Here is a 14212-nt window from a genome sequence, read left to right as displayed (position 1 = left end):
CCTTTCCTCTGCTGAAGAACAGATAAAGCAGAAAAATGAGGGGTTATTCCTTCCCCCCTTTTCATACCTTTAAGGAGAAGTTTACGAGACCTTTATTCAAGTCGTAAGTCTAACACATCAGTGCACAGGGCCATTATATTGCAGTTCTGAGACAAAGAGACCAAGTTACAGATGGTCACCCTGTCCCTGAATCTTCATTTCATGCCATGTTTTATCACATCTTTTAGATGATGTTAAAAAAGTGTTAAAACACGAGTGCTAAATTCAGCTCTATTAACAACAGCCATGAAAGGAGTAAGAATTTCATTGCAACTCTCCTATTACCACAGTGTCCTTTCAACATCCCTCAAGACAGTTCAGGAATACAGAAACCTAAGAACAGGCAAAAATATCATCCAGCAAGAACTGAGTGTTCCCACTGAAATAAGATATGATACCAATATAAGTGGGAAAATCCACTTACAAATGTTTTCTGCCTTAAAAACAACAAGAACAACAAAAACAAAAAAAAAGCACTAATGACATTTAGTCTGCAATACTGGAATAGTGGCAATGAATATCACTAACACATTCCTTGTCAGTAGCAATGCAAAAAAGTTGGAGGTTTTTTTAAGGCCATAATTCCTTAAATATGATTATCCCTTGAATCCTACCAATGCCAAACATCAGTGTGTCAGAACTGAAATAAAATAAAATGTAGCTGCCACAATGGCAGACTAGAGAATACTCTTCAAGTGCTACTCTAAATACTGACCTTTTTGAAAAGTTATTCAGGAAGAAAATGGACATTCTCTTTCAAAAAATTATACCCTTTTACAGAAAGGTGCCCAGCGTGTTCCGTCAATTGCATTATTTGGCAATAACGAAATTTCTCTAAAAAAGTTAAAGGGGAATTGAAAGAACAAGAAGGAAGTGTTAGCCAAAATGCCAGGAGGAAAGCAAATAATCACTTCAAAACTGATTTCTTTCACACATATCATTCTCCATACAAAAGACAGAGCTAGTACAAATCCAAAGATGGCACTATGTTAATCTATTAGATTGTTGGAAAGGTGCTGTTCTGCATCAGCTGAAGCCTCACACCTGTTGTATGTGGAAGTCAATGCATTCTGGAAGTTGTGTATTTAGTTCCCTTATCGTGCTTGATATTGCCCAGTATTGCCCTCACTGTATTTCAAGTGCTGCAGAGATTAGAAAGAAGCAGGAAGTCACTTTGATAAATCAGTTTTAAGTTGCTATATCCTACAAAACATCACTGAATTTTCCTAACACAGGAAATTCAGACATCAATAAAGGCAACGGACCAGGAGTCCTTGTTTCTATCAGACACTGGCCAAAATGAAGAGCTGACCTAGGCTGGCGTACTTCTAAGACAGATCATCCCCATAGCCCGTTGTCTTATCCTTCCCATTTAACTTTCTTGTTCTGGGCTCATCTGCCACATTCTTCCTTTGTATGCACCCTCTATTTTCTAACTTTCCCTTTTCTTGTGCTAAGCACCAATTAACCAGAGAACACACAGGTGGCTTCAGGACTCAAAGCACCAGGCAAAATTAAAAATTACATAGCCTCCTACACCTCAGTGTAATTGTGCAACTGTGAAATTTCCACCATCCATCTGACAAGGACCATATTTTCCACAACCAGGACGCAGTTTTGGTTTAACTAATAGAGACAGCATCACAATTTTGCTTGCTCTGGCCAAGACAGGCCTGAAACACACAAGCATTTAAAGAGCAGTCGGGGAAGGCATCCAAGCTTCTCTCAAGAGCAGACAAAAATCAGCCTTTGGGCTCTCATGTGGACTGCTCAAATACAGTGCAATTGTGGCAAAACCCCAGGGAAGGAGAGAGATCTCTAACCATTCAGCACAGGAATCCAGAAAGAGATGAGCATCTGACTATGTATAAATAAGAATGATTTGAGAGAGGGAAATTACAATGTTGTATTTGCCAATTAAATCCTTAACGTGATAATTACCATGAATAAGATGAATATATTACATGAATAATTTAATGATATATCATTTTACCCAAATAATAATGGGGGTTTAATTTTTTTTTCCATTACTGAAGCCATGAGGCACCTTGGCACAGGGCTACCTCCTAAGTGACTCTTGTAGATCTGTGCAAGGCACACACCAGGGTCAGCCTCATTCTTCTGTCAACACATGTGCAGATCACTGGAACTGTGTCTCATGGCTGAATTTTAAACCAATTCTGGTTTTCTTATTCCAAAGTAAAACCCCTGGAGTTTTATACATCGCTGGCTGCCTACACACTCCATCTGAAGTGTGCTATGTGTTGTATCTCTTATCTCTCCCTCTGCTGCTATTACTTGCTCTTTGGGTGTGCCCTTTGGAAAGAAAGCCCTACTAAAGAATTTAATATCATTGTAATACGTAAAGGAAACCTCAAGAAACAGAACTCTCAATCATCAGGGATTAGTACAATGTAATACTCTGAGTATACTTTTCCCTCCTCTTCAAATTTTCTCTGAAATTTGGGGATGAAACAGGAAATTCCATTATGCACAATTAGCACAGTAGCAAAACATACCTGCATCTTTCTAGCATGGGTTATTTTCAGCCTTTTTGTATGTTTACTTTTCTGTTTAATTTCTTATTCCATTTTGTATGCAACTATTGAACTTCTGCTTTTCCTGTTTTCTTGCTAACACAATCATAGCTGAAGTTACTTCCATATAAGCTAATAAAAGTGCATCTGTTTGGAGAATTTGTGAAAACAAAAAGTCTATAGATTTTATAAAACGTATCAGTTTGGTTTTAAATTGTCATGGCAACACTGACGTCTTCAACTTGAAATGACTCTGTTAATATTTGTGGAATGTTGTACTCATAATATATTTTGGGAAGCTGCAATAAAGAAGAATAAACTATTATTTTTGAATATGAACCTGGGTGACATAAATACATCTCATCACTTTTAAATTTATTTAGCATTTAGCACCTACAGTTTACAACAAAAATCACCTCAGAAAAGAGTCTTTCTGATCTCAAATATCATTTGCTTAAGCCAAAACAAGGCAGAATTTTATCATGCTAGCTTTAGGGTAACTCCAATCTCTGTATGAGCACAGACATCTGAATTTGTAGGTTTAATTCCACATATAATTCAGCATATAGGCATTTCCCAAACCTATCATCACAGTGAAATAAATAATATTCTGAACACATAGTATCAATCCACAAAATGCTTTAAGGCCTATGGCACTGACAGGTAAATATTATGAATCATGTTGATGAGCAAGGTAGTTCAGGACTACCTTTGAGCAGCCGAAGTCAAGCAACAAATGTAGAGCAGAGTACTGCTCAGTGGTTAGGGACCAATCTCCTTTTTGTTTCAGTTATTTGAAAGAAAAGCTGTAGATTTTGCTATATTTAGTTATTAGGACAGACAAAACTTTATCTGCAGGTCAATGAAATGTAAGCCAAACAAAACACCTTCAGTCACAGAGTTCTGCTATTAAAGCTCTCATTAGTATTTAACTTTAAAGTTATTCCTGGCCATAACTCTAATGCTTAGAAAAGCCTGTCCAGCACAAATCTTCATTTGTAACTTCTCTTGTAATTTTAACACAATTCAGGAAGAATGCCAAATACTCATGCAGCCATTTGTTACGGGCTGCGTCTACACAGTTTCTCCTGTTCTAAGGTTTTCTTTCCTAATCCAGCTGTCACTGCTGTTGATTTATTTCTACATGCAGGAAGAGCTTTAACTTTGTGTCCACACAATATACACAGAAAGGTGTTTTGTGCATTGAACTGAAATGTAGCAGAAGGCAGAACAAGGACTTTAGAATTATTTTTATCTTGGGTTTTCATATTCTTTCACTGCAACAGAGCACTAGAGCTTTGTTAGAGTTTTATCACATTTATTACATACTGTGCTAGAACAGCTTCACCATGTGAAAAAATAAAAAAGTTTTATTACATAATAGGAGCAGCTGCAACATGCTGCATTTTTCACTTTAGTTTCTAAATGTTTCTAGACTATTATTTTGGGTTATGGTGATGGAAATGCAAAGACGGAGAGGGACTCTTCATCAGGGATTGTAGCGATAGGACAAGAAGTAACGGGTTTAAACTTAAACAGGGAAGGTTCATGTTGGATATAAGGAAGAAGTTATTTATTGTAAGGATGGTGAGGCACCAGAACAGGTTATCCAAACAAGTGGTAGCGTTCAAGGCCAGGCTGGTCAGAGCCTTGGGAGACATGGTTTAGGGTGAGGCACTTCTGACCATGACAGGGGAGTTGTAACTAGGTAATCTTAAGGTCCTTTCCAACCCTAACTTTCTATGATGCAACAGGTAGGTTTGCACAGCAAATCAAAATGATTAAGGCTTAAAACAATTTTCCATTTTACAGCCTTCAAAACCAAAGAAAGGCAACATGCAAATTTGCTTTTTGCAAACCTGTAATACCAGCATATCTCTTTACTAACTCCATAAATGAAGGTCAGCATTACTAGCATAGGTCTGTATTTTTTCACTGCTTAAATTCATGTTATGGATGACTTCAGAGATTCTTAAATAAAAGCAGTTTATGTACAAAATTTAAATGGCCTGATGAACAACACCAATTAGTCTTTCTCGCTTTCTTTTAGTGAAATGTACTCAACAAGAAGAAAAAAAGCCTTAGTAAAATTTATCCATACAAATAGAAGGTAATTTTTATTGAAGTAATGTTCTAGAAATCCGTCTTTGTACACCCACAAGCATCTATTGACATAAGTAAAAGGATTACGTAAGTCTTAACAGCATGAATTTGGGAAAATTGAACCACTTACAACAGTCAAGGGCAGAAGGAATTATAGACAGGGTACTTAAAGCTATCAGTAGTGAAAATCTAAGATTTCACACCCATTTTGTACTCCAAAACTGGCAGGAAAAAAAATACTAGTTTTCAAATATTTTGTTGACTTTTCTTGTATCCTATAGTCATGCTTCTGCAGCACTGATTTCAAGTTGAAGAAAGTAAAAAGTAGAATGCAGTAACTTAAAAAAGGTGGTTTTTTTTTTTCTTTAAGCGTAACAGTGAAGTGAAAGAATCAGATTTAAGGCCTGGTTTTTTTTTTTTTTCCCATATGTTAAAAAGATTAGTGTTGGGCTTTTAATTTCTTCTTTAAACAAGGAAAAAAAAAATATTTTTCACCAGTGAAAATGAAAGATTTGATGCTTTTTCATGATAGTCATAAATTTGACATAATAGCATGCACAGGATGCCTGTTGGAGAGGCAGTATTTCAGACTGTCCAAGATAACTGATATCCACATCAGCGTGCTTTGAACAGAAGCCAAAAGTAACAGGACTCAAGAGTGTCAAGTAGCACAAGGTTGTGTCAGAACCACAACTAGAAAAAGAAGAATGAACAAGAGGGGAATGGTGAATCTGAACTTGCATTTCATATAAATTTAAAACATTGTCTCAGAAGGTAAACAAATAGCTAGGAGGTGGCACAGTGCCTCCATCTGATCTCGTGGAGCTCTTCAGAAAAGGAAATTTTACAAGTGGGAAAAAGACTTCTAAGGATGAGAATGGCTTGACCACAACAGAAGTTTAGTCTGTGAAACAGAGCGGGAGTCAGGCATGAGGTAACATTATACAGACCTTCATTTGCCAATACAATTACACAGAGGTTTCATGGATAGAGATTTTGGGTCTACATACAGACATTTCCCCCAAGTCACAGTATCACAGTATCACAGTATGTTAGAGATTGGAAGGGACCTCAAAAGATCATCTAGTCCAATCCCCCTGCCGGAGCAGGAATACCTAGATAAGGTTACACAGGAATGTGTCCAGGCGGGTTTTGAATGTCTCCAGAGAAGGAGACTCCACAACCTCCCTGGGCAGCCTGTTCCAGTGTTCTGTCACCCTCAGTGAGAAGAAGTTTCTTCTCAGGTTTAAGTGGAACCTCTTGTGTTCCAGTTTGTACCCATTACCCCTTGTCCTATCATTGTTTGCCACTGAGAAGAGCCTGGCTCCATCCTCGTGACACTCCCCCTTTATATATTTATATACACTAATAAGGTCACCCCATTTAAGTCCCATTTAAGAAAGTAAATTTTTTTTATTAATTCTATCTTCCTATTTCAATATCCCCACCTTGATACTGTCCCACACAACATCCTTGTCTGTAAGTTTAAGAGACATGAATGTGATGGATGGACTACCTGCTGGATAAGGAATTGGCTGGAGGGCCACACACAGAGTTGTAGTCAAAGGTTCAATGTCCATGTTGATACCAGTGATGAGTGGTGTCCCTCAGAGATCAGCGTTGGGACTGATCCTGCGGTGCAGTTGACATCCCAATGACACCAAGCTGTGTAGCTTGGTTGATACATTGGAGGGAAGAGATGTCATCCAGAGGGACCTTGACACTCTGGAGAGGTGGGACGATGTCAACCTTATGAAGTTCAACAAGGCCAAATGCAAGGTCCTGAACCTAGGTCAGGGCAATCCCAGGCACAGCTACAGGCTGGGCAGAGAACGGATTGAAAGCAGCCCTGAGGAGAAGGACTTGGGAATGTTGACTGACGAGAAGCTCAACATGAGCCGGCAGTGTGTGCTCGCAGCCCAGAAAGCCAACCGCATGCTGGGCTGCATCAAAAGGACCATGACCAGCAGGTCAAAGGAGCTGATTTTCCCCTCTATTTCACTCTCATGAGACCCCCCCAACCTGGTGTACTGTATTCAGCTCTGGGGCCCCCAAATAAAGATGTGGACCCCTTGGAGCGAGTCCAAAGGAGGCCACAAAGATGATCAGAGGGCTGGAGCACCTCTCCTAACAGAGACTGAGAGAGTTGGGTCTGTTGAGTCTGTAGTAGAGAAGGCTTAGGTGAGACCTCATAGCAGCCTCCCAGTATCTGAAGGGGGCCTACAAGGATGCCAGAGAGACAGTATTCATAAGGAACTGTGATGACAGGATAAGAGACAATGGGTTCAAACTTAAACAGGGGAGATTTTGGTTAGATATAAGGAAGAAATTCTTCATGAGGGTGCTGAGGAGCCGGCACAGGTTGCCCAGAGAAGCTGTTGCTGCCCCATCCCTGGCAATGTTCAAGGCCAGGATGCACAGGCTTTAGGGCAACCTGGTCTAGTGCGAGATGCCCCTGCCCCACGGCAGCAGGGTTGGAACTAGATGATCTTAAGTCCTTTCCAACCCAAACCATTCTATGACGTCCCTTTACAAAACTGCAACTTTGTAAAATTCTTCAGAGATTCATAACAACTAGCCTTTATATAATTTAAAATAGCATTAAAACGCAAAATATTGGGAAAGTATCATTCAGATGGAGCTCAGCATTTGGCTACGTAAAAGCCAGAAAATATGTTGGTCCATCTTTCTCCTTCCATTTCCATTTGTGAGAGCAGTGCCGTTTCCTCCATCCTCAACAACTGTGTTTCTGGAATTTTCTTTTTGGCATAGCTGGGAAAGTGATAAAGCCCTGGGTAAATCCATGAAGGAAATAATAGTGCCATAGTCTATATGCTTAGTGGCAACCACAGCCACAACTGCATGGGGAATTACACTGCTGGCTGGCACAGGAGAAGGAGCAACCACATCATGAAAGACCGAGGTGATGAAGGCAGGGAGAATTTAGTTTCCTCTGTTCACATTTGTAGATTCATATTAGATTAAAGGTGGCATGAAAGGGTGATGACACTGCATAACCGAAGGGCTGTAAGCACTGGAGAGCCACCTTGCTGCCAAATGCTGAACACTCACTGGACTGAACAAGATACAGCCAGTATGGAAAAATATCATCTGATCATAAGATAGACACTCTAAGACAAAAACACAGACATATTTGGCTATATTATGGCAGCATAAGCTCCTTAAGCTTTTAGTCTAACTCTTCTTTTTACTTGACGGAGCAGTCAGCAATTTTAAGAAAACTAACAAGTACAACAGATTTTAAAAAAAATACTATTTTCAGCAATTCAAACAAATTTTGTTTTGGTTTCCATTAAGCTGAAAAGAGGCATCCAACTGAACCTAAGGATGAGCCATCCATTGAATATCTGTTTTCCCACAAATTACGTTGCCACCAGATTTGACATTAGAATTCAGGGAAGCAGAACCACCACTGTAACGAAAAGTATTAGTGCAGTAGAGATCCTTACAGGAAGACTGTGGTAAAAAATACACCCTAAATTTTATTCATCAAAAGCAACTCCCTCATCTGCAGTAGATAACTTCTATCCCAGTAGCCACTCCCAGGAAATCATAACAACCATTCAACAAGAGCAGTTCAGATTGATAAGATAAATTAAATTATTCAACAGAATTTAAGGGATAGGATCTCCCTTCTCCTATCCTGGGTAGGATATCATTTACACACGTCCAGCAGTTTTCTCCCAAAGCTCTTCTGAAAGATGGCAGATTCATTTTTTGTGGATATTTTTTCCACTTCTCAAATGAATATACAAAGAGAAAGTAATTCATCTGTGTCAAATTTGTGTACTGTTATCCAAGTAAAACTGACAAAAGAGGTTTGGTTCTAATAAAATAATGTAATGCAACATAAAAAAACACAAAAAAGAAAAACAGTACATATGGTACACAGCATCTGACCCAAAGTTTACTGAAGTCAGTAGGAACCTTCAGAGCCTTCCCAAACTACAATGTAAAGCCAGGAAACACAATACATTCTTGTAACATTAATAAGAAATTTTATCCTTAAATAAAACAATACCAAAACCAAACAAAGGAAAGCCTCTAGAATACAACATAACTAAATTCAGCTGCTCACTCCAACCCACTGTGATCATTTTATGTTGCAAAATCAATCTCCAGCAATGGCTAAAACATGGGGGAAAGCATAAACAAAGCACGTAGAACTGACACTTCTGCTACACACTTGCAGCTCTCAGCACTTCACTGTGGAAATCCTGCACCAAAAGCCTGTCTAGATCTCCCTATTTAATATTTACCAATGAAACTGTACTTCACAGTCTTTTTTTCTTTCCACCTCACAATTCAGGCCTCCTCAGCATTTCATGCTCTAGCTACAGCGCAAGTTCTACAATTTCCTCCTTCAGTGAAAAATAACCCAAACCCTTCATGTTAAACTCTGCCCTGGGAACACTTCACATATGAGGAACAAAAATAGTTGGTTTCTATTAAACTTTTAATGCTAATTGTGTTCTAGTGAACCAGCTGTCTTTCCCACCACCAGGCCGAAGAAATGTTGCTCACTTAGGTTTACTTCAAATGGCCACCATTCTGTGACAGGGTATGCTTTACAGGCTTGGGTAGCACTGAAGCTATGGGTACCATATATGTTTCAGATTGGTCCTAAATTTCCTTTTTCCACAATCTCCAAAATTCCCTTTCTCCTTTCAATTACATCAGCACTGAGCTGACGTTTGCAGACTTGCAATGACTCTCAAAACAAGCGGTAACAGCCTCTTGTGGCAGATGCGCAGTTATGGCTTCACTCAGCTTCATGATTACCATCATTCTGCATTTACTGACCCTGGCTTTCATCTGAATTTATTGCCTCGACACCTATGGTGGGATCTCTTTCTCCTTATTTGAAAGGTCTATAGCATAATCTCCTGTGTCTGAGCTAGACATCTTAATAACTTTTATACCCATAATGTCTTTCAGACAGCATTCAAAATGGGACAGATGACTCATACCACTAAAATACGTACGTGTCTCCAGCAACTCTCTCAAGTACGTCTTAAGAATCAATTCAGATACAAGTTTCATAGAGTTAGAAAAATCCCAGCTTTCTATTCTGAAATTCTACAGTTTAGAATGACCTCTATTTCTGACAGCCCTGAATAATTATGTTATTAACCCACTGGCAACCCTCTTTTTAAAATAAAAAATAAGTATTTACTTCTGCTCCATTTTCTTCTTAAAGACTGCCATTATACTTGCCATCTTCTGTTCCTCAGGATGAATAAAGATCACATTCAGCAGTTCATGTCACACCTGACTTCTTTCAGACAACATAAGGAGGAGGACCATTCACTTTTAGTCACCTGCTATTATTCATCCCAAATTCAAGTTTCTTTTTAAGCTAATGGATTTCTGTAAATCTGAGCTAAAATTCATTTTACTGACACTGTTAACTTGAGATAGTTTTTTACTTATTCCTTGTAAATAATTGCTCATGCAAAAGAACCTCTCTGACCTCATTTATAGAGGATATTAATACAAATATTTCATTAGTTCTTCTTGTATGCACTTATTTTTCCTAAATGCTCTAATTATGCCTTGATCAGGTTTTTTCAACACCACATTCCTGGAGGCTTCTTGCTTCCAATGAGTTTAGCTCCTAGTTCTGTGCTTTTAGCAAACTCAAAATAATTACTTAAAGCAATTCTCTACAGATTATTTCTCTTATGAAAGCTTACTTCTAAGCCTGCAAAGCTCAAACTCTTTTCCATTCTCCTTACTTGGATATGACAAGTATTTTTTAAATAATGTTTGGGTTCTGCATTTGATTTTTCTTTTAACCTCCAGAAATTCTTTATTCTTCTGTTCACTCACCCTTTAATTTATTTTTAATCAACTAAATACAGTTTTAGCCTGTTCTGGGAGGGTGTCCACCCCCTTAGAACGTTTTCCCCAGTGTCATACATGTGCAATTAGCACTGAGTACTGAACATGCTCTAAAAGTCAAACATTATTTCCAGTTTGAACCTTGGAATCAGCAAATACATGAATAGACAAATAATACTTTTTCACAAAGTCTAGAAATTTCAGGGGCAAGCCAAGTACAAAATGCACACATATTTCTCAGAAAAGCCCCAATGGCCTTTCATTTCAGTTTGAAAAATCCAAGCAAAAAAAAATATTTCTCTTTTTGAGAGCACTCTCCACGGTGTATTCATGGAGCACAGCAAGCATTTGATATTGCCAAATTCATGAACCTCAAATAAGCCTGGTTTTATTTTCACGTCTCTGAAAAGAATCAGAGCCCAAAAAGCAATCCGTAAACTGCTCACTGGAAGCAGTCACATGAAAACATCAGACCAAACACAGGACAGATTAAGCACATTAATACTGATTTCAGAAAGACACATTAATATTGTGTCCTTATATTTTCATTTACTTGTAAATGTTTGCATGGCAGATATGCTAGTTAATTCTAGTTAATAGTTTGCACTATTACACATGTCTTGAAGCAAAGTTTTATGTGTCTGGACATTTTTTTTTTTTTGAAGGGAAAGTAAATCAGGAAATCGAACACTGTCAAGATGTGTTTATTTAACTGGAACCCCAAGGGCATCATTTTTTTGAGTATACCAGTGAATAAGAACATCTCCCAGAAGCAGCTGAATTAAAATGCATAAACCACACTGAATTCTGATAATCTCTACAGAAGGATTTCCTGCAACATGGTTTATAGCATCAGATTAAATATTTTTTACTGGGCACTATCGTGGTCTTCCCGCTAGTTCTAAGTATTGGCTAAGAGAGGAGAATTTTAAAAAGAAAAACAAACAAACCAACCAAAGCCTCCTTTCTAGGACCCTGTCTGCCTTCTAAATAAATGGAAGAAACTAATTCTGTCTGTGATGATACCAATTCCAAGCTAATATGTTTTTTCAAAACCTGCTCAACAGCGCACAAAATACTGGAGCAGTAAACCCAGTAAAATTTGAAGCATGCTAGAGAAACTGTGTCATAGCTACTGGAAATCATCTCTGGCAAACACTTCCATACCAAGCACAGAAAGTGTATTTTTGTTACTCAGTTTGGATGACAGAAATTAACAGTTCCATTTGCATTGCACTATCTGTGAGTTGGACCCTCTTTTAAGTAGAATCACTCATGGAACCATGATGTATAAATCTGTGTGGCCTGTGAGCATAAATTAATCAGCATAAATTAAGCATTAATCAGGATATCCTGATGGAATTTCAGGTAGTTTGCTCCAAATCTCCTTGATTCTTAAAGCTCCTAGATGGAAGAGATATTCTACACACTAAGAAAATGTTTCTTGTATTTGTAACTAATCTGGGGAAAACCTGCTTTATTGGGCATAAGTAACCTATTGACGTACAACACTCTACGAGGGGTCACCTCAAAAGTGTCGAATTTTACAGGCAGAACAACACAATCACCTCTGTGAAGGTGCATGCAGGTTGCCACCACTGATAACATTTACCAGGACCATCTTACAATAGACTTGATTATTACTCAGGACAGAGTTCTCAACCAAAAGCAACATACCTAGTGCACCGAGGCCTCATGTCCTCCCTGACATTTCTAATAATAAAATATTTAATTAAAAAGCCCAACACACGACACCTTACCTTTGATGCCATACGCATGAACAGTGAGTTTTGATCCTCTGCTGTCCTCATCTTCTCATTTTTGACCAAATCCTTCAGATTCATACTATCATCATCCTGAAAATACCTTACTCTTTCTTTATCTACATGAGTAGGGATCTAGAAACAAACATATTGAAAATAAATACTAAACTAGTGAGAATGATCAACTATAAAATTCAGATTCTAATAATTTCAGGAACTTTAAAGAATCATGAATCAAGCAAAGCACATCTGAAACAACTGGGCTTGCTGCTTCATTTCACTTAAGGAAAAGAGCATTTCCCCCTTTCTTCAGTTGCATCAGTACACTGAAATAAAAATATAGCCTCTTCCTACAATTGCTATATCTATCATATCCTTAAGCTACCAGAGCTACAACATTACCATTCATGAAAGATGAAAACAAACAAAGAAAAGTGAAACAGTTGATCAGCTCACAAAAAACATACTATTCCAAAAAGTAATCTTCATTATTTACAGAAGCTTTTGAACTGTCAAGTCACAGACACTACTGAAACACAGCAATCACAGTACTGAAAACTTGATAAATGTGGTCTCTCTGCTGGGAAATGTTGTCATCTTAGACTGCACAAAAGAACAGAGTTTGTCCTTTAGAGCAGGACTAAATTAAATCCTGAAGGAGCATAGGGAATGGTCATTAACATAAAACAAGATGGTATTTTCCAAAATATCACTCCTTCATAGCAGTGTTACAAACTGATCTGTCCTACTCATCAAGAACACGCTTGCTAGAAATACAAAGTATTGTTATCTCCTCTTACACCAAAAAGATCGAAATATTAGGTTATTCACTGTTGCAAGCAAACACTGTTCCAGTCTCCAAGCTTCTCACTGTTCCCCAAACCACTGTTACAAAGATTAGGTAATAATTTTTATTATCAGCAGTAGCAGTATTTTTGATCAGAATCAAATAAAAGCAAAAGAAAATTAGCCCCTGAGACTTGAGTATCTCAATAAAATCATATTTTGGAAATGTTCACCTCTGCTAATCTTCATTATTTACATAAACTTTACGCAATAGAAACTCCTTGGCTAAGAGACTGTGACAACTTGATAAACTTACTTTTTCTTGAATGTGCATTTAAACACGTCCTAAGGTGATCCCTAGGGGAACACAGTCTGAAAATAAACTTACTATATGCTTAATAAATACATACTCTAACACTCAATTACAATCATCTTCTGACAGGAACGTTTTAACTACCTATTGACATGCTGTTAAGACACTCATATTACTCATCATAAAACCATAAAATCATTTCAGAATTACACTTTAATACATTTGTAAAACTTACCATCTGTCGCTTTCTCCTTCCTCCTTTGGACTCCTGTGGTTCAGCTGGTGCGGTCACAGGCCATGCCCTTCCACTTTGATCTGTTCTGACAAGGACCACTTGTTCTGCTTCTTGATGTCTTGAAGGCTGTGTGAGGTTTTAAAACATATTTTAAAACAGTTGACACAGACAAAACCAAAAGAAACACCTAATCCACACTAAATTAAATATCTCAAATTCTAAAGAGTAAATAACAGATTCTTAAAATGTTGTGTTCATTATAATTCAAAGCAGACACTATTACCTCACACAAGGTTCCTTTTCCACATTCAAAAAGAACAGAATATTAAAACATATATTCAGCTAGTTAAGTGCAGAGTTAACAAATCTTTTCCTAAAAGAACCAACAAACAAACAAAACATTAGCTATAGATTTTCAACAGATTCCACTAGATCTGACTTTTATTTCCTGCACTGTACCTACCACCGATACAGATCACTTTCATCACAATGTAATAATGATAATATTTTAATCTTAATTATAGGGTACACAGAATAGGAAATAAAACAGCTCAACAAGTATCTCTCTCTA

General features: G+C 37.8%; 1 protein-coding gene across 4 annotated transcripts in view; it reads right to left on the bottom strand.

The window, feature by feature from the left end:
* CWF19L2 (CWF19 like cell cycle control factor 2) overlaps positions 1-14212 on the bottom strand; it is a 73024-nt gene that overhangs the window by 15793 nt on the left and 43019 nt on the right. For 3 of the 4 annotated variants that reach the window (XM_080612277.1, XM_080612278.1, XM_080612280.1), the window contains 2 exons: positions 13642-13767; positions 12305-12442 (listed from right to left, as the gene is read on the bottom strand). In XM_080612277.1, coding sequence (XP_080468403.1) covers positions 12305-12442; positions 13642-13767 — 264 coding nt within the window. The remainder of the gene's footprint in view (positions 1-12304; positions 12443-13641; positions 13768-14212) is intronic. The other variant, XM_080612279.1, reaches the window with a different exon arrangement.

The sequence above is a fragment of the Psittacula echo genome (assembly GCF_963264785.1).
Source record: "Psittacula echo genome assembly, chromosome: 3".
Taxonomy (NCBI): Eukaryota; Metazoa; Chordata; class Aves; order Psittaciformes; family Psittacidae; genus Psittacula; species Psittacula echo.
This window is presented reverse-complemented; position numbering and strand designations above follow the sequence as displayed.